The 26,154-nt window shown below is 37.3% G+C and overlaps 2 protein-coding genes across 3 annotated transcripts; one reads left to right on the top strand and one right to left on the bottom strand.

Annotated features, from left to right (window-relative positions):
- Nucleotides 1–719: 719 nt before the first annotated feature.
- Nucleotides 720–15,277, top strand: LOC103698423. The gene is made up of 5 exons (XM_008780434.4): nt 720–1,007; nt 1,150–1,220; nt 11,865–12,091; nt 14,527–14,653; nt 14,762–15,277. Exons 1-5 carry the CDS (start codon nt 848–850, stop codon nt 14,891–14,893), a joined length of 717 nt encoding a protein of 238 aa, XP_008778656.2. The 5' UTR covers nt 720–847; the 3' UTR covers nt 14,894–15,277.
- A 6,426-nt stretch (nt 15,278–21,703) lies between these two features.
- On the bottom strand, nt 21,704–25,410 carry LOC103697473 (cytochrome P450 704C1-like). Of its 2 annotated transcripts, none has more exons than XM_008779336.3 (6): nt 24,988–25,408; nt 24,556–24,771; nt 24,182–24,469; nt 23,753–24,088; nt 23,445–23,648; nt 21,704–22,021 (listed from the first exon to the last, which is right to left on the bottom strand). In XM_008779336.3, exons 1-6 carry the CDS (start codon nt 25,315–25,317, stop codon nt 21,809–21,811), a joined length of 1,587 nt encoding a protein of 528 aa, XP_008777558.2. In that variant the 5' UTR covers nt 25,318–25,408; the 3' UTR covers nt 21,704–21,808. The 2 variants fall into 2 exon arrangements, with proteins under 2 accessions (XP_008777558.2, XP_017696172.2); XM_017840683.3 differs by lacking the exon at nt 21,704–22,021 and adding an exon at nt 23,248–23,340 and having other exon boundaries at nt 24,988–25,410.
- Nucleotides 25,411–26,154: the final 744 nt, after the last annotated feature.

The raw sequence follows: 26,154 nt of genomic DNA, 5'->3' as shown, positions 1-26,154 counted from the left end.
AGCATGGTAGTGTTGTAATGTACGGCCACGTGGATGGGTGTACGCACGCACATAGGTGCGGTCGTTGGCGAGGCCGAGCTTGTTGAAAGGTCGCATCATGCGTTTGATGAGGTCGGTTTGATGGGTGCTGTGAGTAGCTCGGCTTCTCGGGTTCCGAGGTGTACTTGGTGGAGCGCCCCGAGCTTGAGGGTCGAGGCGTACTACTGGGGTAGGCGCCCCAAGCTTGGTCAGGGCGGATCGACGAATACTGGAGGCACCTCGAACTTGGTTGGGGGAGTCGGCGAATACTGGAGTTGGTGGAGCTTTTGGCGGAGTCCTGAAGTTGAGCTGACTCTAGACCGAAGTGAAGATTCAACCGATTGGCTTTGATGCTTATTGGGCCGAAACTAGGCGACCTTTTAGTTGTAGGCTGGACGATCCCTTTTGCCCCCCATCAATTAGCATTACATATTTTTGTTTAAATTGATTTGGAATGATCGAGCTCAACAAGACAAATAGGTTCCTTAATTTTTTAATATAATATGAAAATACTAGGACATTTCCAATGTGCTCAAAAGATAACAAGACATCATAAAAGTTAGCTGATTTATATCATGAACATTGTACATCGTTCATAGGGCGTCATTTTATTCTGTCGCTTGTTCGTAAATAAAATATATAGAAGCCAGCGAACCGAAAAATATTAACTCTTCGCATCCATTTAAGTGGGAGAGTTATTTTCCCCCCTTTCTATTCCGGTTCACAAATTTCCTCATGGCAAATAAACCCTAGTTACTTTTCTCGGTCGGTTGGTCGAGATTACTTCTCTCTCCAACAAGACTAGTCGGAAGTAGCGGCGGCGGAGGGGATGGGCGGCAAGGGGCGGCGGCGGAGGGAGAAGAACTACCAAGCGGCCCACGGCGGCGTAACTCGTCTCCCTCCCCCTCCTAAACTCAAAGAGCTCGAAGCCCTTCCCTCCAAGCTCCGCAAGATCATGGAGTTCAAGAACCCCTCTTCCACCAAGCCAGGTTTCTTCCCTTCCCTCCCTGCACTCTCTCCCCCTCTCTTCTCTTTTCATTCTTAATCAACTCTATAATAGCTTTCTGGTTGCCTTTTCCTTTCTTTTTCCTTATATTTTTGTTCCAATACTTAAACAAGCTGTGTTTTTAGGGTCTTTGCGAAGTTCCGAAGATTCGAGGAATGAGAGGAGGAAAGGAGGTGCTGCTGGTGAAAAAGAAAAAGTAAGGATTCTTTTGAATTCAAACTCATCTTTGCAATATTTTGCCAAAAGCTGGACTTTTTCTGTGATGAGTTAGGGTTTTTCATGTGATTATAGAATTTTTTGAGCTAGAGAGGTGTTATGCTTGTAACTTCTTGTTCTTGCAGCCGTCTTATATTTTGTATTTTTGATGGGTGGAAGGGAAGATAGTTCATGTGCTTGCAATTTCAATTAGAGGCATGTAGTTATACAAGACAAAATAGTGTAAAACATAAAAATGGTGAAGTCTTGTTCTTCTTGATCATTCTATTGATGCAACTGCTGGATTATGATTATGATTTTTTATTATTATTGTCTTTTTAAATTGTGATGGATTTTGGGGAATTTGATGGTTAAGAAAAAGGATAGGATATGTATCACTTCTTTGCCTAAATGACATGATGACTTATCCCATTTTGCACCATCGATTTGTGATCCATTGAATTGGAGGAAGGGCCAGAAATGCAGTTCCGTATCCAAATTGCTATAGAGCAGGTAGCTGATTACCAGTGATTATGGACACGGCCAGCCATATTCTATTTCTAGTTTGCTTCCAAGGTTATGAAGTGAGGAAACAATTCGAATGCTTGAGAAGCTTTTTCTACTCATAGAACATAAAGTCATGCAGATAAGCTTCTTTACAGTGTACCAGTGTATGTGGTAGCATCTATAGTTAATATCCTCATTGCCCCTTGCTGGAGATAGAATTGAATTTAGATAAACTTTCAAAATTAATATGGATTGTTTTGAGCACTTATATGAGGTTATCACTTTTTATGAGATGTTAGACTTATGTTAAAAAAAGTCAAGAACATAACATAAAACATTTATCTATTTCACTTGGACATTGTGATATACCTTTCTTTCTTTTATTATGCAACTTCCATTTTCTTTAATCAATTATTAGTTATCAATGCTACTGTTGAGAAGTGGTTAACAGACAAAATATAGTCCTAGAAACAGCATGTAATTGTATTGGTGAGTTGTTGAATAATGTCATATATTATTGAAGTTGTTAAACTCTAATGTTCCATATTGTGGGGAATCTTTTTAATTTTTTATTAAGTTTGGCCAATGTCAAGACTTGTTGAAAACAATAGGAAAAAAATTATGGTATGATTTATATATGTGATTTTTGGTTGTTAATTTTCAACAGAAATCAAAGGCTAAGAATGGAGATGAAAATTACAGATTATGTCTGAGATATAGAGAAAGAGCATGATGATACATTTTTTATGTAAGAAGATTCCATTATTGTGTCAGTATTTAGTATTTGTTAATAACAAAGTTAACATTAAACAATGAAGGAAAGTAAAGTTTTGAGAACATTTTTTTTTTTATCTAAGCAATTCCACTTCCTTCCTTACTCCCAACTGGCTAAGACCGAATATGTTTATGCGCTCAGTGAGAGGATTGTTGCCTGGTTGGCAACTAGCTGTGGCAACTTGCTCAAGCTTTTGATGGAGCCTTCTCTGGTATAGGCCAAAAATGCCTGCCCACTGGGTGAGAGATTAATGTCAGGTTAGTAACTAGTGACGACAACTTGCTGAGCCTTGGCTGGATCTTTCTTTGTTGAAGTTGCAGCCAAGTACCTCTTATTTGGATAAGGTCTGCTGTTATTGTTGATTCCTTTGGATGACCAGCTATCGAGACTATAAGAATTTAGGTATTATCAGCCTTGAATCTTGCATGCAGCCAAAGTCATTAACTTGTTGGAAAAAAACTGCCTTAAGTAGTCTCCTAATTGAAGCAATGGGTTTTTATAATTTCTTTGTTGATTCTTGAGCACTTTAATAATATATATGTCATTGTACGTGAGTGAACTTACAATATCTTAATCAATTCTTAATTTATGTTATGTAAGATTATAAGAAAACTATGGTTACTCAACTTGAAAACAATAGAATATGGCCATGATGAATTAATACACATTATGTCTATATAATCTGCTAGGAAAGTATGGCCTGTATCATGGGTAGGCTGATGGGCAGCTACCACAGATTTTCATGAGGATACCTAGTGGACTGGAGACTGCATCTTCATCTTCTAGAATTTTGAATGACAATGAAAGGAGAAGATACTATTTTTTGGTCAAATTTTCATTATATGAATCTAAGATTTTCCACTTACTGTTTGTAACCATGAAAACTGCATAAACCCTGCCCTAATAGAGTTATAATCTCCAAGTCATATTTAGCCTCAGCCTAGCTTTAAATTAGATCATTTCTGGACAAAAGTGGGAGCTTAAACTCCCACCAAATGAAGTGACTGTCACATGAACCCCTTAACTCTGCATGACTACTCAACAATTTACATGACAACTCTAAATATCTCATAATTACTCAATAAAAAAATTGGCCTGAAAATAGATTCAACAATACTTTTAAAAAAAAGATCAAACTATAAGTCTATAACCATGTCTAAGAAGGGAATATTCCAATCATATGAGATTGACAACATAGATTTAAATAAATAACATAGAAATAAATAAAACAAACATCCTTGACTATTGTTGGGCTTGTACAAACTATGATATGTTGGTTGAACTCATTCCATGAACTTTTTCTTGCAGCATGGCCCACCTTTTGAGTTGGATCTAGAGATAGCACTCTACTTTATTTTCTCCTCTTTTTAGTGCTCCAAATTCTTTTTAATATATTCCTTTAATGGACTCTTTCATGGATTAGATGGATGCTCCAAAAACTTCAGATTCATATTCCAATGTTAAGATGCTGCACTGCATGGTTGTGAATTGTTGGGTTGCTTTTAGATTAAATTTAGCCATTAGTTTGTTCTTTCATCTCTGCTTAGTTTTTAGTTTAATGGGCCTTATGGAGCCTAGAGCTCGAGATTAAAAGATCTTGGAGCTAAAAGCCAAATCAGCCCTACAAGTAGTGGGGCTTATACATGGGCAGGCAGCTAAAAGAAGGAAAAAGAGAAAGAGGCACATGGCCTCTCTCTCCTTTCCTTCTGCGCTTCCATATCCCTAGGGATATTGTCTCTCTCTTTCTCTTTACCACCAAGGGGCCAGTTATTTTGACTCCTGATTTGTTTATCAAGATTGAATGTTATCATTGCTTTTAATTATGCAAGAATTTCAGAACAGCAATGATACCCTTCCCATTTGTTACAACTATGAAATGAAACCTTGGTAACCTTAATGCAATGGTTTGAACTTCAAACACCTAGAGAGGATGTCTTTGCTTAGCTGAAATTTAGGAAACCACCCAGAAATTTTCTTGAAACCCTAAAATTCATTCAAACAGCCATCCTAAGCCTCTCTTCAGCATCCTTAGCCATAATTTTGCTTTGAATGATCAAGCTTTATACCTGAGATTCAATGCTATCTTGTGAGTTCAATGGGTTAGAAATCTCAACTCATTATAGGATAATGCTATGTTCTAATATCATGGGGCAAGGACTTCTACTTGGTATATATATTTTACTTGTAACATTTATAATATTTTCTGGATATTTAGTTCGACATTTAGATCATAAATGGAGATCCATGTGATTTTTATTTCTTTTCCTTTTCTCTTCTGTATAGAGAAAATGTCATATTTTCACTTTAATTTAGGTAAAACAAGATGAATATTATAATTTTGGGCTTTATGTTTGTCACCATTCATCAAATTCAATGGAAATCTGTAAATCTTTTGATAACATGATTAGGTTGTATGCAAGGCTATCATAGAAAATGTCCTCTTCTAAATGGAAGATACTTACATGAGAGAAAAGTGCAAAATTGTTTCTTCGGTTGAATGATTACCACAAGGTTAAGAGGATATCTAGGAGGTATTGCGCCTTTCCTCTTAAACGAAGCTTTGAGGGGATCACCAAAGTGCTTTGTGTGATTATTTAGGCTAATGGAATCACTCATCAGTTGGAAAAACAATCAATTCACTTTGTTTTTATGAAATTTTATGAAGGACCTAAGCTTTATACTAATATAGACCTTTTACTTTCATGTTCATCCAAGAAAAAAGAGTATTTCCTAATCCCATGTAAGGTATTTAAGGCTTGTGGTAGGGTTGGAGATGGACCCAGGCCAACCCTAGGTAGGTCAGGCTAGATTGGCTTTAGGTCAGGTTGGACTAGCTTCAAGTTAGGCTTTGGGCCTGGCTCGATGTAGTTTGATCGGGCTTGGGCTTGTAATCTAGAACCTAGTTAGTTTTCAGGTTGGATTTGGTATGGTATTGGGCCGAGTTTAGGCTTTTGGCATAGTCCAAGCCTGGTCCAAAACCTGAGCTCGACATCTGGCCCAAAGCCCGAGCTTAATGGCTAGCCCGAAATTGGACCCAGACTGAACAAACTCTAAATCCATAACCTAAATGGCCACACTAAGAGGCTAAGGCACCTAACTCCTCACATCCTTGCCCCATCCCATCCATCTATCTCTTTCTTTCCTCCCATGTCGTGGTTTCCCCGATCTCATTCATGAGCACCTCCTTGGTGACTTTGCCTCTCTTGAAGCTATTCTTGTTGACCCCCTCGCTTCACCCCTTCCCCTACTTCCTTCCCTTCATTGCCTGCCCTTGATCATTGCTTCTCATAACATTGCCATGTCCGACCGCCTTTACCTCACCCTACCCTATAACGCCATGACTCCTATACTAGACATTTGCTTTGGTGGTGACTTGTTGTAGGCCTTCTAGCTAGAGTTGGGCACTGGGCCGGGCCGCCCACGGCCCGGCACGGCCTGCTAGCTACAGTACCGGGCCGTGCCTGGCACGGCCCAATTAAGGGGGCCGTGCTGGGTCACGGTTTTCTGGCCCGCGGGCCGAGCCCGGCACGGCCCGCTTCGGGCCTGGGCCGGCACGGCCCGCTCTGGGCCCGCGGGCCAAGCACGGCACGGCCCATAAGGGCCTGGGCCGGGCCAGGCACGGCCCATCTCCATAAAAATTAATGCTTTATAAATTTTTTTAATAAATTAATACATATTGAAAACTAAGGATTTATTAATATAAAGTCACCTTAATGGTGGGGGGTTTGGCATAGACCCCTACCAGTTTATTAATTTAAATCAAAATGGTACATGAAGGGAGGTTTGGACCTTGGTCTGACCTCCAGAATACAATAAGAAAGGGCCGAGGTTTGGACCTTGGTCTGACCTCCAGAATACAATAAAAATGTACAATTATAAAAAATTAAGAAATCTTACTAATCATCAGTGATTCAGTGAATCCGTATTCACTCTTCAGTAGTGTTTGTATCATCATCATCAGAGGATGTATTATGTCCACCTTTATCTTGAAGTCTTGCCTCAGCATCCAACCAATCTTTGAAGCAGAGAAGCATCTCCACCGTTTCGCCCGTCATCCTACTTCTCTTTTCGTCAAGAACACGCCGACCTGCACTAAAAGCGGATTCCGATGCTACCGTGGACATCGACACAGCTAAAATATCGCGTGCAATTGCAGACATAACAGGATATTGATTTCTAACACTCTTCCACCAAGATAATACATCTAGATTCTCTATTTGATTTTCATCATATGCAGACTGAAGATCATTTCGTAAATAAAATTCTAGTTCACTACTTAAAGATGAAGAAGATGAAGATAAACTTGAAGCATGTGTGTGTTTTCTCTGTGCAATGAATGAAAAAATAGATGACGAACGAGAACTACTAGAAGAAGAAATAGAGGTTTGTACGAAAAATCTAGATCCACGAATTTTTTCATCATATATAGCATAAATATCATAAAGAAGTTGTTTTACCTCATTTTTAGTAGGTTCAGGATCTTGATTCATATTTTCACAGTATGCATCAAGTAAAATTAGCACGCCATTTAATTTAACTCTAGGATCAAATATAGCAGCTAAGTTATGCATAGGACATATCTTGTCCCAATACTCATTCCATTTAAATTCCATTAGGTCAATAATAGGCATTAAAACATCATCATATCTATGTTCTGCAAATTTTTGACTAATTATATATGCTTCTTGTAAAAATGAACATGAAGTTGGATAATAAATACCAGAAAGAACATTGGTAGCATTATAAAAACTAAGCAAAAAATCTTCCAAAATTTTTTCTTTATTCCAATCAGTTTCAGTCAATGTAAAGCCTAATCCACGATCATTAATATATGCACTTAATAAGTTTTTATATGGGTATGCATCATGTATCATGCTATATGTTGAGTTCCAACGAGTAATTACATCAAGTTTAAATTTTTTAAAACGTTTACCATGATTTATACATAGTTCCTTAAATTCTTGAAGTCTTGATCTTGAAGCATGAATAAAAGAAACTGTATTTCTAATTTTTGAAATCACATCTTGAATCATGCCCATGCCAGCTTGAACAGAAAGATTTAAGATATGACATGCACATCTAATATGCAATAAATTTCCATCTAACATGGGATGCAATGAGTCTTTTAATAATGCAACAGCAGAATTATTATTAGATGCATTATCAAAAGTAATAGACATAATTTTATAATTAATATTATATGAACATGCAGTTTGATAAATGACATTTGAAATTTGTTGCCCAGAATGTGGAAAATCAAAAGCACGAAAAGCAAGAATACGTTTATTTAATTGCCAATCATTATCAATATAATGAGCAGTAATGGCAATAAAACAATTACTACCTACAGATGCTGACCAAATATCAGAAGTTAATGAAATTTTTACATTTAAAGTAGAAAGTGTTTCAATTAAACTTTGTTTCATTGCTAAAAAGTTAGTCATAGCTACTCTTCTAAATGTACGCCTACTAGTTCTTTTGTAAGCAGGTTGTAGGTTTAATTGAACATATTCTTCAAAATTAAAAGATTCACATAAACTAAAAGGTAATTCATCCTTAACTATCCATTTTACAAGTGCTTTTCTTTGATTTTCATGATTATATGCAAAATTACCTACAAGTAATCCCCCTTGTATATTAAGGGTACTTTGAGTTTGAGCATGAGAATCATGCATCCTATGACTCTCTTGATGTCTTTTTAAATGCCCTGTTCCCCCACTACTACTACAACTATAAAGTTTGGCACATTTTTTATATTTAGCTTTCCAGACTCCATCAACCATAACTCTATCAAATTCATTCCATACAGCACTAGTCCTCTTACGAGAAGAGGTTTGATCTCCACTCGGGTCACTAGTTCTAGAGGAACTAGGAACATGGGGTTGGGGATTAGTTTCTTCTCCCTCAGAAACAGGAGGAATGCCAAACTGACTTTCTTCAAAAGATGACATATCTAAATTGATGAATTGAAAAAATAAAAACTAACCACAAGGAGGAATTGAGTAGAGGGTTGGAGGGCAGAGGTAGAGCCGAGATTCTGAGCTTCCTCTTGTGCTCTCAACAGGAGTGACCTTCTCTTCTCAACAGGAACCTCCTCTTGTGTAGCACTTGAACACTTGCTAAATGCAAACTAAAAATTAAATTGCTAGAAGAGCACTTTAGAATAGAGAAATAATAGTAGTAGAGAAGGAGAGAATAGTTGGTTTGGTGTGGTGAGAATGAGGGAGGAAAGGGCTATTTATAGAAGCCCAAATTTTTTTTCCCAAAATACCCCTCAATTTAGCCGTTTTTGGACTGTTGGGAGGGGCAAAATTGAAATTTTTCCAAAATAGCCGTTGGAAACGGCTATTTTTCTCCCCCCTCTCCAGACGGGCCGTGCCAGGCACGGCCCACAACGGTTCCAAACGGGCCGTGCCAAACCCGTTGCGGGCCGTGCCTGGCACGGCCCGTTTGGAACCGTTGCGGGCCGTGCCAGGCACGGCCCGTCTCGTGTCGTGCCCGGCCCGGCCCGCCAATAGACGGGCCTGGGGCCGGGCCGGGCTACTGTTCCGTGCTGAACGGGCCGTGCCGGCGCTTCATAAGCGGGCCGGGCCAGGCACGGCCCGTTTAGACCTCGGGCCCGGCGGGCCTGGGCCTGGGCCGGCCCGATGCCCAACTCTACTTCTAGCCTCCAACTGCTGCCCCCAGCACACAATCTTCCTCCCCTCTAGTAGTTGAAAAACAGACGGTGCATGGTTGAACAGATGCGGACGACTTTGGCTAGAGGTCATTGATCTCCCCCTCCCCTATGTGGCCACTGGCTGGGGAAGCCAGAGATGGAGGCTAATGAAGAGATGGTGGTGACATCTAGAATGGAGGTGTTCGCTAGTGGATGGGGTAATGGCCCTTGCTATAGGCAATGAGGATCTGAGTAGGGTTGTCAAAAGGCCGAGCTGTTCATAAACAACTCATGTTTGGCTGGAATTTTGTCTCAATATTAGCTTGTTTGACTGGTAAACGAGCTGAATGTGAGCTAGGATTTTGAAATCGAAACGTAAACTAGTTGAACATGAGCTAGGCATAGCTTGTTTTCATTCAGCCCGATATAGTTCATATATATATATATATACATACATACATACATACATACATTTGTAATATTAAGCATTAATTTTTGTAAATTAAAAATAAATGATATATTATTTTTCACTACTATTATATTTTTATTTTAAGGAATAAATTTATAGCTATTGTATCCAAACCTAATGGCACAAATATTAACCTATTTTCTAATAATATTAGAGCCCTTATATTTACATCGACCAGCTCCTTTTTTTTAGTGGGAACCTAAACTTCCTAACTCTTCTTCACTCTCCCTTTCTCAAAGGTTCCAATTGTTGCCTACCATTTCTTTCTCTATCACACCCAATTCATTGTCACCTCTCTCTCTCTCTGTCTCTCTCGCCCCCACCCCACTCTTTACAATCTGGGCACCAAAAGGGTGTCTGAGGTGTTGCTTGCTCCTTCCACTGTGAGGTCCGACGATGGCTGCCAAGAGGCCAGATCCAATGCCTGGAGGCGTCGCTGCCTACTTCCACAGTGAGGTTAGCTACCATAGCTGGCCAAGTGGTTCAGATATAAGATCTGATTCAAGATTAGAGAGATGAGAGGGAGGACATGGAGTTCTTTTTTTCCCACTTTTCCTTCGGCAACCATGGCTGCCAAGAGGTTCAGATCCAAGGTCTAATTCATGATCAGAGGGATGAGAGGCAAGGTTTTTCTTATTTTCTTTTTTCCCATCTCTACTTAGGGTTCCCCCTCTCCATCATTGCTGAAAGCTTAGTTATCTCAATGTTTTGAGCCTATTAAAGCTTCAACCAGCTCGACACAAAAGGAGACAAGGTTAAGCTCTGCCTTTCTAGCTTGACTTGATGCCAAGCTGAGCTTGAGCTAGGCCTTCTTGCTTGTGTTTGGCTCATTTACACCCGTAGATCTGTGCTCATGGGAATGAGCTTGAGCTTGACTCAATTTGGGCTTGGGTTTGGGCTTGTACTGGACCTTAAAAGAAAATTGTGAGGCCTAGGCTCGGACCAAGCTTGTTTTTTTTTTTGGGGTGCCAAGAGGGAAGCCCAGAGCAGTTCCAGCATCTAAACTCATTTAAATAATTACAATAAACCTTTCAATAACATGTATAGTAATGGGAAAAATGTGGACCCTATTATATGTAAGACCCTTCAAATTATAGGCTATAGTTTGAAAATTGGCTTTGATGTCTGTTCTTAGTCCTGATCCTACATAAACTTCTTATAACAAAACAAACAAAGCCTAGACACAACCAGAGACCTAGAGCCTCCTTAATAAATTCAGATGCATCGAAAGGACCTGATTGAACTAAAAAGAAGCTGCTGCTTCATCCTTCTTTCTGCTACTAATTACCTCATCTTGATTTTAGGGCCTTCATAATGCAACATTTTACTGCTAATTAACTCGAACTTTTCCCAAATTAGATTATGATAAAAAATATATTATTCCTTCATATTTAGGGCCTGGTTGGGAACATCCTACCAGAGTCGGCAGACCAGGCTGGAGAAAGGGAAGGAAAGGAGAGAGAGCATGAGACATGGAAGGAGAGTGCGGGGAGGCTGGGTCTCAATCGCTGCCGGAAGAAAAGAAGACCTCATGAGGTCCCTTTTCTTTCCCGCTGTGATCAGGCCTGTGACCTCACTGTGCTCTCCCTTTCCTTCTTCCACCCCCTCCCATGCTCCGCACCCCACGTGGTTTCCTCTCGGTATCTTGCCAAATCTGGCTGGGTATTGCCAGACAAGCCCCCAATGGTGATCTAAATCCCTTCCTGTCTTTATTTATTAGATGGAATAAGGCTTCTGTGTTGCTTATAATTTATAGTAGCTGCGAGAAGCTATAAAATAGTATATTGTGATTAGTGTTAATCTTCTAGTTGTGAAACTTGTACTTATTGCTGTTGTATTTTTCACGTATGTGAATTTTAAGGATAATTTGTTAACTTGTATGGAATTTTGATGCATCATTGAGTGAATGCTTCTTTATTTTCTTACTCATGGACTCTTCTTTTAAAGGGATCCTGCCAACTGGTGCAGCAGGGATTCATATGTTCCTGCCTAAATCGTATATATAATTATATTGATCTACTATCATGCAAATGAACAACCTAATAAGTATTTTATCTAATTTTGAGGATGATTTTGGCTTATCTAGGGGATTACAGGAAATTCTTCTCGATTTTCCTGTCTCTTGGTTTTCTATTAACACTTTCATTTCTTGTGTGCATTTAAAATTTGGCCTTCTGGGCTATTTGATAATTGTAGCATGTGTATCACATATGAAGTGTTCTGAATGTGATCACAGAAAGCAAATCCAAAAGATGTGCACTCTTCCGCTGGTGTAAATGTAAGAAGAGGAGAAAACTTTGAGAAGACAGCATCAGATGAACATAAAAATGACAAAGATGCGACTACAAATTCAAGCATAAACAATGACAGTCAGCAAAAACGAAAGAGGAAGGCAGTTAATGACTTCCGCTTTCAGGAGTTAGATCAGGCTGCATCTCACGTAAGGAAGAAAAAACGCAAGGAGTAAGTGTTTCCTTTCCTCGATGATCAAATTTCATGTATATATATGTACGCATGTATGTATTATTTTGTCCTGAAAAAGCATCTTGGTATCTCGATTTATTTTGAACAAATTAGGCTAATCTTAGTCCCCAACATTTTCTTGATTTTGCAACAAAAAGTGCAACTTCAAAACCTAATGAATGTGGAGTCTTATTCCATATCAGCTCGTATTTTCTCAGATGTATAATATTTTAAGAAATCAGGGGAAGGCGGCATTTTGACAGTTGCCAACACAAACATATTAAACTTATACAAGGTCTTTAACCATATCATACAATTCTCTAAATGGTCATGGTAACCCATTGACATGATGTTTCAAGGTTCTATTATTTTCTTTTTAACTAGTTCCTCGTTATGCTTGCTGCATGATTCTATGTGTTTCTAATTCTTTTTGACTGAATATGAATGTGTGTGTATATATATAGTGTTATATGTCTTCTTGTTTCATTCCTTTCTTTTTTCACTTGTTTCTATTGCTGTAGAATCTATTTGTGCCTTTCCATCCAATTTTTGAATGGGCATATCATTTTCTAGATTTTTCAGTGCTTTTAATAAGTTGTTTCATGTAAAGTGCAAAGTTATAAAATAGAAATATATGGCACTGAGTTCAACGATACGACTATATTGAAAATATAGTATTCTAATGTTAGATTCATCTTGGTCAATATATTATGTGCAATTAGAGTTTGACAAGTCACAAATTATGAAATTGTTTTTATTTCTTGAGTCAAGAGCAATAACGTGTTAGAAAATTTCCATATAGAATAAGAGACAAAAATATTTGAATAATTCTGTATGTACTTATTCATAGCTGTTGAACCAATATGGTTATTCGCATGGTTTCAAAAAGTCGCTGAAACGGGATAATATGATCAATATGTACTGTTCTGGTGTGAAACCAGCACTGGTATGGATGCCATGATGCCGGAACAGCTGTATTGGTACCGTACTGCTTCATACCGATGTGCATTAGTGATACTGTACCAGCCCTACCGGTCAGTATTGATGGTTTTTCATTTTTTTTGGAGTGTTAGGTTGGTGTCTTCTATCTTGAATTCTCATCAAAATATTTCTGCAGCACTTTGTTGATGCTTCCTACTTTAAATTTTTTTGACATTTTTTTTAGCTCCAGCACCTAGATATGCTTCCAGAAATTCTCATATCTTAGATATCTATTATACATAAAATTGTAGAACCAGTAATAGGTTGTCACTAAGACCCGTGGACCTGGAGCTGACCTACACCCAGTTCAGACCTGTAGACTTATGGATGAGGCGTGGCCGCATGAATCCAAAGTTAGATTCATAAAACTTTTCAAATCTGGGTCCAGATATAGAATACTGGTATTCGACCAGGACCAAATCTGACCTCATCATATGCTACATTAGGCTACAAGTCTAATTGTTATGCACCTGATCCACTCCAGATCTGAACTCAGCAATAGTTTATTTGGTAAATATTTTATAAATTTACTCTTATACCCTTCACATTTCTTATATAAAATATTAATTCCATTTCGAAACCATGCCATTGATGAATTACTCTAAGCAGTAAATGATGAAAATTTAGCTACCTAAATATTGGTATTTGCTTATGACCTGGTTCTAGACTTGATCCATACTTGACCTAGACCGAGTGAGTGTCAGGAAAGATTTGGACTCTTAATGTACATGCACCAAAATTTTAGTTCCAATTAGTCTTGTGAATTCTCGTACACAAAAATGGACCAATCAGATTCTTAAATGGGTAAGATTTGAGTAAAGTACCCATTTGAATTTTAGTTTGGAGGTATTGGGGCCCAACCAAACCTAACAGGACTCTTGGTAGGCCCAAGGCCCATTCGGGTGGTCTAGGACTAAAGTATATCTATGGCTTTAGAAGTTATCCATGCTGCCATTCTAGGATGGTGGAGTGGTCTTTTGTTGTGAAACATAAGTTGGCGGATAACTGTGATGGGTGGAATCTAGACTCTAGAGTGGTTCATCATTTGTCCAAGCAATTTGGCTCTATTGGATCTCTTGACTTTGTTTCTCTTCATTGTTCGTATGGGCTCTTCCATTTTTGCAATGAAATTACGCAGAAAGAGAAAATTGTTATTCTCCAGAGCTGCTGCTCCCCCCGCCCCTCCAAAAAGAAAAGAAAAAAAAAGGCTTTTACTTTTGCTTGTCTCAAAGCTACCATCTTGCTAAATCTTGACCAAATTCAGAAGCTACAGCTTTTAGCAACTTGTTATATCTTTCTGTTGAAGTGGAAAAAGCAAACTATGAGTTTTTGCTTTAATGAAGCTTTTCTGATCATTGATTGAGTCCAAACAATAAACTGTTGCAATTGTTAATTTCATTTTAACATTTTCTCAGAAGTACTTTGGGGAATGTCTTATTTTACTATCTGTAAAGGTATCTTGAAGCTAAAAAGAAGAAGCACAAGAAAGCAAAGACAGATGATGTTCCAAACTTCCCTGGGCGTGAAGACATCAAATTTGGTGAAATTGTTGAGGCTCCGCCTAGGTTGTCACTTCCAAAGGTATCCCTTCTGAATTCTGTCCTTGTAAATAAGTTATTGTATATCTAATTATTGTTATCTCAATATTTTAAAAAATTGGTAAAATTGAAATGAGTATCTATTTTGAAGGCATTGAAGAAACCCCTCGATGCTTCACGTGAAAGAATGAGGTTACAGGCAATTGAGGCTTACAGGAATCGCAGAGGATGGACGTCTAGACCTGGAATCCAACTTCCTACTCTTCCAGAAACCCCATCTTGACTGTTGTTCCCATTACCTTTCTGGAATCCGGTCCTCCCATTATGGTCCTTGCTTATGGTGGTATCATGGACCTGGGACTAACTTCATGCTTTGTGATCCACCTTTTAACAAATATGGAACTGTCCATCGGTTAACAGTTCTGATTTCGGCTACACCAACCAGAGCATGTCTTCATACTGATCTATGTATGCTGCTTAAGCATTTGTACACGTGCCTGTGAGGAAATAGAGACAAATTTTGACATCATACAATCTTAATGATAGATCCCTTAATGTTTTGAATTAAATTAAGAATCCATGTATACAGGCAAACTGCTGGAGGATGAGTTTAGGTATCCACAATCTTCGTGTAGATTTATGGTTTCTATACCATCTTAATGGTTCATTGCTTAATGTTCTGAGTCAAATTAAGAGTGCATATATACAAGCAAACTGCTTAAGGATTGATTTTTCAAGTTTTCACTATCTTAGGTTTATGGTTTCTCTACAATTGATAACCAACATGCTTAATGTTCACAGAATTGGTATGGGTATTGCCTCTGCTAGAAAACACGTTTAAGGCTTGGTTGATACCAGTTCATCCAGTTGTTCCATCTGGCTGAACAAGATGTACAAGCATGTGCTATAGGTTTAATTTTTGTTCTTCAAAATTTCTATCTAGAAAAACAGCATACATGTTAATTGGTAATTTAATTTTGTGTTATGGGACTTAAATGAAATTCAGCAAGTGAAACCTTTTCTTTCATTGATTCCTAAGTATTGCCTAAAATGCTGTCACATGATCTGGACAGTTTACAGTTAATTGTGAGGGTCCAATCCAAACCTAATATCCTAAATATCCAGTTCAGTCAAACCCTGATATGACATACAGCTAGTTTTTCTCAATAACATTGCGCAAAAGATTGTAGTTCCTTGGACGTAAATCACATGCTAGATCTTCACTGCCTTGTTTAACAATTTAAATTATATGTTGAAGTTTGTATCTGAAATAAAAAGAATAACACATGGATTGATAGTCTATTAGATAAAGTCTCATTAAGGCATGACTGTGGTTGCATGAAATACGACCTTTGTTTGAGAATTTTTAAAGATTTATCTGTTTATCTTTTACTAAATTTCTGGAATAGCTTTCGAGCTATGTCTAGTGAAATCTTAAATTGGATTGCCAATTCTTGCATATTTTACTGCCTGATTGGAAGCCTAGTTATTTTTGTGAAGCTCAGATAGATATCAGAAATGCATATTCAATGAAATTCTGATACACCTCAATGCTTGATAAGGAGAACTTTTATTTTGACATGTAACTTACATGTTAACATGCATCACAATAAACTCATAATGAGCTGTACTAAGTCGATTAACATTTTGTTCATGCGAAGATATTATGGCTGAAAGCTTCTTAATTTTTTTCCGGTCATAGTTAGCTGACAGTTTGGGACATACTTCCCAAGGTTTGCACTGGAATCTCCTCTAACCAGAGGGATGCTGAGTTATGGGCTTACAGCTAGTTTGCTTGAGTTCTTGGTTTGCTAGTTGACCATAACATTGTATTGATGGGAACATGAAGGTGTATTAGTTGTCACAGGTTAGTCAGGTTTATAGATGGTAAAGAATATCATGGTTTATATAATTGAAAGTGAAATTCTAGGTGATTGGATGAGGCTTGCCGCCATAAGGATATATGAAATGTTTAATGCTTGGCGTGTCTTTGTTGGCTGAAATACCATGGCTTTGAATCAAGTAGCTGTCAATCTGTAGCAGCTACATTCAAATTATTGCCAATAACGTGAATGCATTTTTCTTTTCAAAAGAAACATTCATGTTATCAGCAATGAATATCTTTAGTCAGAGTAACAGAGGGATTCTTTTTAAACTTGGGTTGTCGGTAGGAGTTCTGGTTTGATATGTAAAAGCTCCCAAGAAATATGAATCATTCTCCCCGGTTTTTGTCATGGTTTGGCTTGTTTCTTTTGGAACTGAGTTGGAATTGTTAGAACAAATGGTCTTTCTTTCGGAGGAAGCCATCATGTTTTAATTTGTTTCTTGTGGAGCTGAGTCGGAATTGTTTAAAACAAATGATCACCCCCCTTATATTATATAGCAAACATCAGAGTGAAGATTAAGCTGACTACGACATTTACTAAGAGCCTGTTTGCATGTTAATCCTTGAAAGTTTCAGAGTACTAAAATCCTGTCTCTTTCATCCAATTTTCCCTATGATCATTGCCTCCGACCTTTAAAACTTTGGTTGTCTGGGCACTAAACCCTGACAGTCTGGCACGCTCTAGATGCCTTATTCAGGTCTCTCTTGTCTTCATTCATTTGTCTTCAATTTAAGTTGTCACTTTCATGTTGCAATTCAGTTCCAGGCAATAATATCTGCATTATTTATAGTACTGGTAAAAGTAAATATTTTGGATTTTGGTTGTACCTAATTTTGGTTATACTTGGGTAAATGTCTAAACTACCCCTCTAATTTTGTCATGTTCCCTGCCCAAAATTATCCAAAATTACGGGCCGAGGTTGTGGCAACTGTAGCATATTTATAAAGGATTCTCTCTAGAAGTATGCAAGACCTCTTATCAAGATATTACAAAGCAAGCAGCGGGATAAATAATCAATTAAATAAGTTTTAAAATTTAAATAGTTAAAATCTAAATGTTAATGTTTTGTGAAATTCAATGACATTTAAAAGATCTTACATCAAACTTAGTAAAATTTTGATCTAAAATAAAGAGATCAAAATTCTGTTTCAAATCGCTCTCCTATAATAAAACCTCAAGCTAAGCTAGTTCTCTGAATTTGTAAAAACAATAGCATATCGAATAATAAACTAGGTAGCTGCTAGTAAGCAATGGACATTTCAATTAGATTAATTAAGCAATAAGATAAATAATAATTTTATAGAAAATAAGCATATGTAATTTATTAGTTCAAAACCAAATCCAAATATGTAACATTATTAAAGCATCATATATGCGAATTCTATCTTTCTCAAAGTTCCAATTTTGCATTCATAAATCTAATTCTTTTAAAAACATCAAGTTTATCTCGACAGTAATAAACGACGACTATACTTAGACTTTATGACTAGACCAGATAATAAGCTCAGAAATAGTTAAAATGCTAATGCATAATCCTCAATGGTTGAGTATCGAAATGCCAACATATAACCCTGCTAACAAGATATCGAAGAGCCAACATATAACCCCCAAAGACATGATATCAAAATGCCAGTGTATAACCCCTACTGACATGGTATTGAAGTATCAACATATATATAACCCTTATTGACAAATCTCGATAGCAATAAACTACGACTACACTTATACTTTATGGCTAGACCAGAAAATAATCTTACAAATAGTCAAAATGCTAATGCATAACCCCTAATAGTAGAGTATCAAAATGCTAACATATAACTCCACTAACTAGATTTCGAGGAGCCAACATATAACCCCCATAGGTAGGGTATCGAAATGCTAACATATAACCCCCAATGGTAGAGTATCGAAATGCCAGTGATAACCCCCATTGGTAGGATATCGAAGTATCAACATATAACTCCTATGGGTAGGGTATCAATATGTCAACACATAATCCCCACTGATAAGGTATCAATGTGTCAATATGTAACCCCCATTGCCAGGATATTGAAACCTAGTTTCACTGCGAGTCCAAATTTATTTCGAATCAAAACTATTTTCTTAGAAACAAGTTCAATGTTCCAAATCAAAAGATACATAAAATCATGCAATATTGAAATTAATCGAGCATAATCCATATCAAAATCAATATGTTCGATCAAAAAATATATATTATTTCAGAAAAAGACATTTTCAATAATAAAATACCATATATCAAGTTCATAAATCATGAATAATTCCATTCAAAAAATATTTTATAATTTTGCTGACAAATATAGAAAAAGAGTTACGTCACTTTTCTTAAGAGTACAACCAGCTAACAAATCTTCTAACTCTAAAAATCCCTCTTAGAGACTAATATTCAAAAATTATATTTTTAGCAATAATTATTTTAAGAATAGGAATTTCATGTCCTAACACCCTCAACGGGTTGACCAAGTAGAGGTTCTTGATATCCCATTTGGTTTTAATAAAAACCCATTGCTTCAACTAGGAGACTACTTAAGGCAGTGCAGATGGCTTAATAAAGATTGAGGGTAACCAAATCTATCAGTGTCCGACAAGAGTTAAAGTGGAGGCCGGCACGCTATCGGTGGTCATAGGTCAGGACCTCCCCATCCATTAGGGTCGATCAAGATTATTGAGGAGAGCTCTTTGCTGTATCTAACAACCCTAGAGGGATAGTAGAAAGAAAAAATATATATAGAGAGAAACAAGATAGAGAGCCTGAGGAAGAGAGAAAAAGGGAGAGAACAAAACTCTCTCTCCAACAGAGAAAGTGGGAAGCTCGTGGGTGGTGACTAGCGGTTGGAGGACCAATGGTCGGCCATTGAGAATGGCGGCGGGCAGCTACAAGTGGCCAACAACGAAAGAAGCAAACTAGAAAAAGAGCCAATCAAATAGGGGTTTCCTTAGCTTGGTAGATTTCCGATCCTAGGCCGCTCACCGGCAGCTGGGGTTCTAGCAGTGCATGAGGAGACTAACCACAAGTTTTGACATAAGCACCAACAACACGAATGATCAGAAAAGAAAGAAAGAAGGTTGAAATCGAATAAAAAAATAGGGGAACCAAATAGGGCATCCCCTTCTTGACAAAATCTGTCGATTAGTCGGACGGAAACCATGATTTAAAGATTAACAAGGGCATGAAGGAGGATTAATTAAATGATTTTGAGATCTTTATCTAGCTTCTAGCAATGTTTTGGCCATGGCAGTGGCGTTCGGCATTTAGCGAAGACTTAAACAAATGCTGGTGATTTTCCAACTTGAAGTTGAGATCACTAATGGGGATTAAAGGGAGGCCGGTGGTGGCTTTAAATAGGGCAGAGCCGAGGGTCCTTCATCCCCAAAAATCTTCCATCTGCGGACTTCCACTCAAAATCAGAGTAGAAAACGACTCATAAACAAAGTCTACTCTCTTCCCAGCACAAATGTTGGCTAAGAACTTTATTTATTTATTTTTTTCCATTATGGGTTAATTTTGCTATCCGGCCCGATTAAGTGAACCAGGTTCAGCTCTTTATTAGGCTCACACATGCTGGGTATTCCAAAATTGATCACTAAAATTATCCTAGAGTAAATTTCTTATCTTATAAACTTTCAAATTTATATCAATTAGCATGAATAATAAGTTATTTATATCATTATATTTTTGTTACATAATTAAAGTTGATAATCAAAATTTTTCTTAATTCATTTCATCAAGTTAGTTGCATATTCTTTTAATACCTTCTCAAACAGAAAGAAAGAAAGAAAGAAAGAAAGAAAGAAAAAGGACGGACGCACACAAAATTCAAAGATCACGAAGGTAAGTGAAACCAGAAGCAAAATCTTTTATCTCATTAACACACTAATTTTATATTAAATTTATTTACAAACATAATAATTACTTGATTAATCTCTAATTACATTCATCTATTAAAAAAAAATAGCCATCCATTTAATTGAGAAAATAAAGAGATTTTTCAGTTAGAAAGATAGCTACCTTTCATCTCAAACTAAATCAGCACTTAACTCTCCCTACCGTTTTTTCTGCCCAAGCAATAAAAACCATCAGAGGTTTCTCCTCTTTGAAGGGATATTAAATCTCTCTCTCTCTCTCTCTCATACCTCACCATCACCACAAGCTCCTCTATGCCCATCTCTCTTAACCTCTTCTCATTTGAAGCTCTTGTCTGGGGCCAAAATCAGGCCTTGCGAAACTCCAGATGATAATTTCTTTCTCCTTTTTATTCTACTTGTTTCTCTCCTTAGAAGCTCAATGGATCCCATAGATTATAAGCTTGGGCACATCTCTGGTTGGAGACAGAGCTATCTATAGGCATAAATCATGAGAGTTGAAGAGCCATCTCATTAAGAACGGTCACTTCTTTGCACCCAGGAAGCGACCTACATCCAAGTCTTCTTCCTTAAAGAACTCTATGTTGTCATAGACTTGAGGCTGTAGAGAGTTTCCTCTTAACAGAAATAAAAATTTCTACTTCTACAAATTTTTTTTCATGGATCAATTACACTTATGTTTCTCTCTAAGGTGTTATGGAGCTCTGCACACAGCACTTAAACCTTGGCTTAAGCTCAGTGCAAACCTAGGCCACATATTTCTGATATTAAAGATTAAATGCTAATTTGGACCCTTGGAGAAAACTACTGAAATTCTGAACATGCGGATGTAGGTAACTGTATATGTGGCTGTAGTTCACATTTGAGGGCATTAAATTTGAGTCTTTGGAAATTAAGAGTTGCTTGTTCAAGTATGCAAATTCTCACAAATTCTCACATGGATTTTCTCAAATTACATGCTCAATGCTATTATAGTAGCAACCATGGTTCCCAACAAATACAATCTAAAAGGAGTTAGCTATTTCTTTTACTTTTTTTTATATACTGTAAAGAGGAATAATAGTACCTAAACTCATTTAAATTAGCTATCATGGTAAAGCATGAAATAAATTTGTAAGTATATGTTGAAGCACACAACTAGTAGAATATTAAATAATGGACATCTAACTTAAGCCTAACTAAATTATCTATCATCATTCACATGAACTGCACATGCATTTAACTAGTTTAGCGATATTCCGGTACTCATTTTTATGACGGAATCTTAAGAATAGAGAAGATTTTCTAGTCTCCAAGAGACCAAAATTAAGCTACTAGATGCACTGATGGAAAAGCTAAACTTTTTTTTTTTTTCCAGTGTTGGTGATGTTCATTTGAAAATTTCACAATACTCCATAACCCTTGACATTATAGCAGTTGGTGCATCTTGATTACATAGAAGGATCATTTGAAGAAGCCATCGGTTCTCTTTGGTAGGCTAAAAGATGGAGTCCCTGATCGATTCTAAGAGTTAACGTGCTCTTATATTTGACATCCTTTCTCTCATCACTCAGCATAAATGTGAAGAAGTGGATGAGGACTGCTGCAAAGATCTTCATCTGCCTGTATGCAAATTCCTTTCCCAAACAAATTCGTGGACCAGCCTGCGAATGGAAGTCTTGACAGGTTATTTCTAAGATGAAAATAGGACAGATAATATAAACAATTTCAGATGATCTATCCATGTAATGAAAACAAATGACAAGAAGATTTGGTAATCAGTTCTCATAAAGATAATTAGTTCTATTTGTAACTTTGCATAAAATAAGGGAAAAGAATGGATACCTGGATTAGGAGCTAACAGTAAATTAGCTCACTTAATGTTTTTTTTTTTGATATTTATCAAAATACAAATTGATTGGGATTAAGAACCATGCATGAAATAGATATGGCAACAAGGAGTCGAACAGGGCCTTTTTTAAGCATTGTATAGAGGAACTTAATGCCCCCTGAGAATTTGAAATCTGAGTTTCAGTATCAAGCTAGTTTAGTTTCCAATTTTATTAAGCCATTCAGCCAAGTGTTGAGATGAAACGAAAATGAACCTATTTTGAGCAGCTTGATAAACTCGAATCCTTTATATTGAGCTGAATTCAAGTCAAACTTAAATCAAGCTGAATGAAACTTGAATCAAGCTTGAGGGTGCCAACTTGCTGCTGATCTAATATGGCTAGCAAGGCATGCACTCTCCTGGGAAACGTATGCCTTCCGCACAGCAGATTTTCCTACCAAGATTTGGAGGTTATCTCAGGCCAATTGGCTTGGGTTTTGGTTTTAAGAGGTTGTAAAAGGAAAAAGAATCTCTTATATTGATACAAGAGAACCAGGTTTAATCCCACCATCACCCCAATACTTAAGCATGCTTCCACTTGTCCTAGAAAAATTATAAGAGAAAAAGAAAAAACCTCAAATCAAGCTTGCCCTAGGTTTTATCAAGCTTGAAACTCACAGCATTGCCCCCAGAAGTTCTGCAGCACTTACAGCTCTCTTTCCAAGATGATTCCAATGTTTATCTGAAGTTATGTACTATTCTTCCTTTTGGTTTCTTTTTTCTCCTTCTCCCTTTGTTTCTAGCAGCCTAGCTAGAATCACACAAATCACCATTTTTCTGAATGAAGCTGGTGGAGTCCTAGTCCACCAGGTTCATTCAGAAGAAAACACACAGACAAAAAAAATCAAAATCATAGTTTGAGCAAATATAATGAATGACCCATTAAACCAATTAGACAAATTGCCATATAACACCTTAGTCCTACCTACTTCGAACTTAAGCTTTTAGGTCTAGAATCTGATTTCAGCCACTGAATTGAATACAGTGGTTGATCACAGATATACAATGTGCATCCCAAATTGAAATCATTTGGTGCCTAAATACCTAGGATTAAGTCCAGCTTGTGTACTTCTAATTCAAGCTTGAGCAAGGCTACAATCAAGCCAAACATAAGAAATTTATAAACAGATTGAACAATTATTGAGCCCAAAATTTATGCTAAGGTAGAATAAAACTCAATTCAAGTAAAGTATTACCTGAAAGGCAGTGAACTTGAAGGGGTTCTCAGGTCGGAAAACCCCATTTTCATCAAGCCATCTTTCCGGACGGAAAACTTCTGCATCCACCCCCCACAGGAATTTCATTCTTCCCATCGAATAAGGTAGAAAGCATACCATGTCCCCTTTCTTTACATCGAATCCACCCGGCAGAGTGTCATCAGAGAAACAAATCTTTGGGTCCTTCAACATGGAAGGTAAAACCAATTGTGTCATCATACACCGAAACAAGTCAAATATAGTTAACTTTTTGTCGATAAATTAATTTAATTTGAATAACAGATGACCTCAGGGACAGCAGGATATATCCTCAGTGTCTCAGTCAGAGCTGCATGGAGATACTGCATCTTGTCAAGTGCCTCGTCAGTCAACCTGGAGGCAAATTCTGCAATCGATATGCTGTCATTTGTTTTGGTTGCTTCCTTTATTTCTTGAGCAAGCTTTTCTTGCAGAGATGGATGCTTGCAAAGCATGTAGAAGAACCAAGAAAGAGTGACCGCCGTCGTGTCTCTCCCGGCAATTATGAAGTTCAATATTATGTCTCTAAGGTACTGATCATTCAAATTCTTCGGGTCCTTTGTCTTCTGCACCAGAAACCTTGACAAGATATCCTCTTTCTTCATCTAGAATCCAAACAGCCACATAGAGCTTAGCAAGAGAAAGGGAGTATATGAACCTTTCGACTACAAACATGAAAAATTTTTCTTCCAACTCACAGTGTCAATTTGTTGCTTAGACATGGACTGTGTTTTTCTGTAAATCAGTTTGTACGCAAAGCCGTCGATCACTCTGATGTTTTTCTTCAGCTCTGCTTCTGATCCAACGCCTAGAAATCTCTTAATTTTCCAGAAAATATCCACATAGCGCCACAGGATTAGATCGCTTGAATCATCGAATGCCTTTGCAAAGCTATTCCCCTCTTCGCTTAAACCAGACAGAGTATCCAGTTCTTCACCAAACCCAATTTTGAATATGGAATCTAGTGTAGATTTCATGAACAAATCCTGCAACTCAAAAAATAATATAACATTAGAAGAACGAAAACAGATTTATTTTTATAAATCCATCACAACATCCTCTTTTCACTCACTTGGATGTCCATGGCTTGGTTGGAATTTGCGGCCTTGGAAATTATCAGAGACAGTCTGGAGGCATTGCTTCTGAAAACATCACTACTGAAGTCCCTCAAATTCTTGGTGGTGAACTCATAGCTTGCCAGCTTTCTTTGGTGGCGCCACTTCTCACCATCTACAGCAAAAATCCCATCACCCAGCAAATCTTTCAGGTTGTTATAATTGTAAGACCCCTGCCAGTTTACATCCATCTCAAAGTCAAACAAATACCCAAAAACTCAACCTTCCTACCAAAAACCTTAAGCTCATACTACCAGACTTTAAGATTATATCTTTTTTGGAGAAGATGACTCCAAAATTATATCATCAGTCTAAGATACTTCGTTTAGTTGTAGCCATAGTACCATGTTTCTAACAAGTAACAACCAAAAGCTTTATGAAGTGCCTACCTTTCCATAGTTTGTGTAGTTGGTTCTTAGTATGTATTCAACGATGGCAGGGTCAACGGTGTAAATCAAGCTACGAGTTGGGGAGAAGAGCCTGAAGGTTTTGAACCGAGCTGCAAGGTCTGTATGGTAGTCGTGGACAGTGCTGAAGTATAAGATTTGATGGAAGACGGTGCCTGTGAGTGGGGGATATCGCTTCTTTTTTGTAGCCTTGATGAAGGAGTGGAGACAAAGGCAGGCCATGACAGTGGCTATAAGAGTGATCGAATACTTGAAGGAGAGGAAATCCATGGCACTCTTTGCAAGATTGAGAGGTTCTCTAGTTTCTACCATTGGGATCTCGCAGTCAGGGAGAAGAGTATATGTTTGGATTTGGCCATGACATCACGAAAACCCCCTTGTCTATAGTAGCCATGGGGATCGAGGTTTGGTGGTGGGGTTATCGAGATTTTAAGCTCCTTTGGTTCGCCGAAAGATTTTAATTTTTAACTGAAATATTTTTTTTAAAAAAACAAAACAAATAATTTTTATATATTTATTTAATTATAAAACCGATATATTTTTAACAAAAAAATCTTACTCTATCCTATCTAAAAATTTAAGAGTATTTTTAGAAAAAAAATTATTCTAATTTTCAATTAGTAGAAATTATTCTTTTTTCTATAAAATATAGAAATTTTATTTCTAAAAAAAATTATTTTCGTATTTTTTTTTGAAAATTCCATCAAGAGTTAATTTGGGCTACATAGGATCCAGTTTCTTTTGAAGATAAGATAAACTTGATGTCACACATAGCTTCCATTGCTATTGATATCCTAAAAGAAAAGAAGGTACGATAAGTGCTAAATAATACATAAATTAATATCTTATTCATAGCACTTATTATTATTTTAATTCACATATTTTGAAAATTTAACTAAAAAAATTGTGTTACCTTCATCATTGCATTTTAATAAATTAAATATAATTCGTGTTTTACTTATTTATTTACTGGCCAAGTTTAATGTGTGCAGGTTGAGTCGAACTAATTGGGATGATGTCTGAACTAATATGTGCAGGTCGCGTTTGCAGCTAAACCCATGTCCACGTCATCCTTTATGTGCTTAGAGAACAAGCTTCCACGTCATCCCTTTCCTCCCTAGTTTTAGGCTTCAAAATAGAGTCCGCTTT

The sequence above is a fragment of the Phoenix dactylifera genome, unplaced genomic scaffold (genome assembly GCF_009389715.1).
Source record: "Phoenix dactylifera cultivar Barhee BC4 unplaced genomic scaffold, palm_55x_up_171113_PBpolish2nd_filt_p 000312F, whole genome shotgun sequence".
NCBI lineage: Eukaryota > Viridiplantae > Streptophyta > Magnoliopsida > Arecales > Arecaceae > Phoenix > Phoenix dactylifera.
The sequence above is the reverse complement of the archived record's forward strand: the minus strand, read 5'-3'. Positions and strand labels throughout refer to the sequence as shown.

Excerpts from the sequence above, each read along its gene's own strand:
- LOC103698423 (XM_008780434.4), top strand. The coding sequence starts at position 848 with ATGGGCGGCAAGGGGCGGCGGCGGAGGGAGAAGAACTACCAAGCGGCC. Across the intron at positions 1,221-11,864 it reads CTGCTGGTGAAAAAGAAAAA|AAAGCAAATCCAAAAGATGT; the intron begins GTAAGGATTCTT and ends ATGTGATCACAG. Across the intron at positions 12,092-14,526 it reads AGGAAGAAAAAACGCAAGGA|GTATCTTGAAGCTAAAAAGA; the intron begins GTAAGTGTTTCC and ends CTATCTGTAAAG.
- LOC103697473 (XM_008779336.3), bottom strand. The coding sequence starts at position 25,317 with ATGGTAGAAACTAGAGAACCTCTCAATCTTGCAAAGAGTGCCATGGAT. Across the intron at positions 24,470-24,555 it reads ACCAAGCCATGGACATCCAA|GATTTGTTCATGAAATCTAC; the intron begins GTGAGTGAAAAG and ends TTTGAGTTGCAG. Across the intron at positions 22,022-23,444 it reads TCAAGTTCACTGCCTTTCAG|GCTGGTCCACGAATTTGTTT; the intron begins GTAATACTTTAC and ends TTCCATTCGCAG.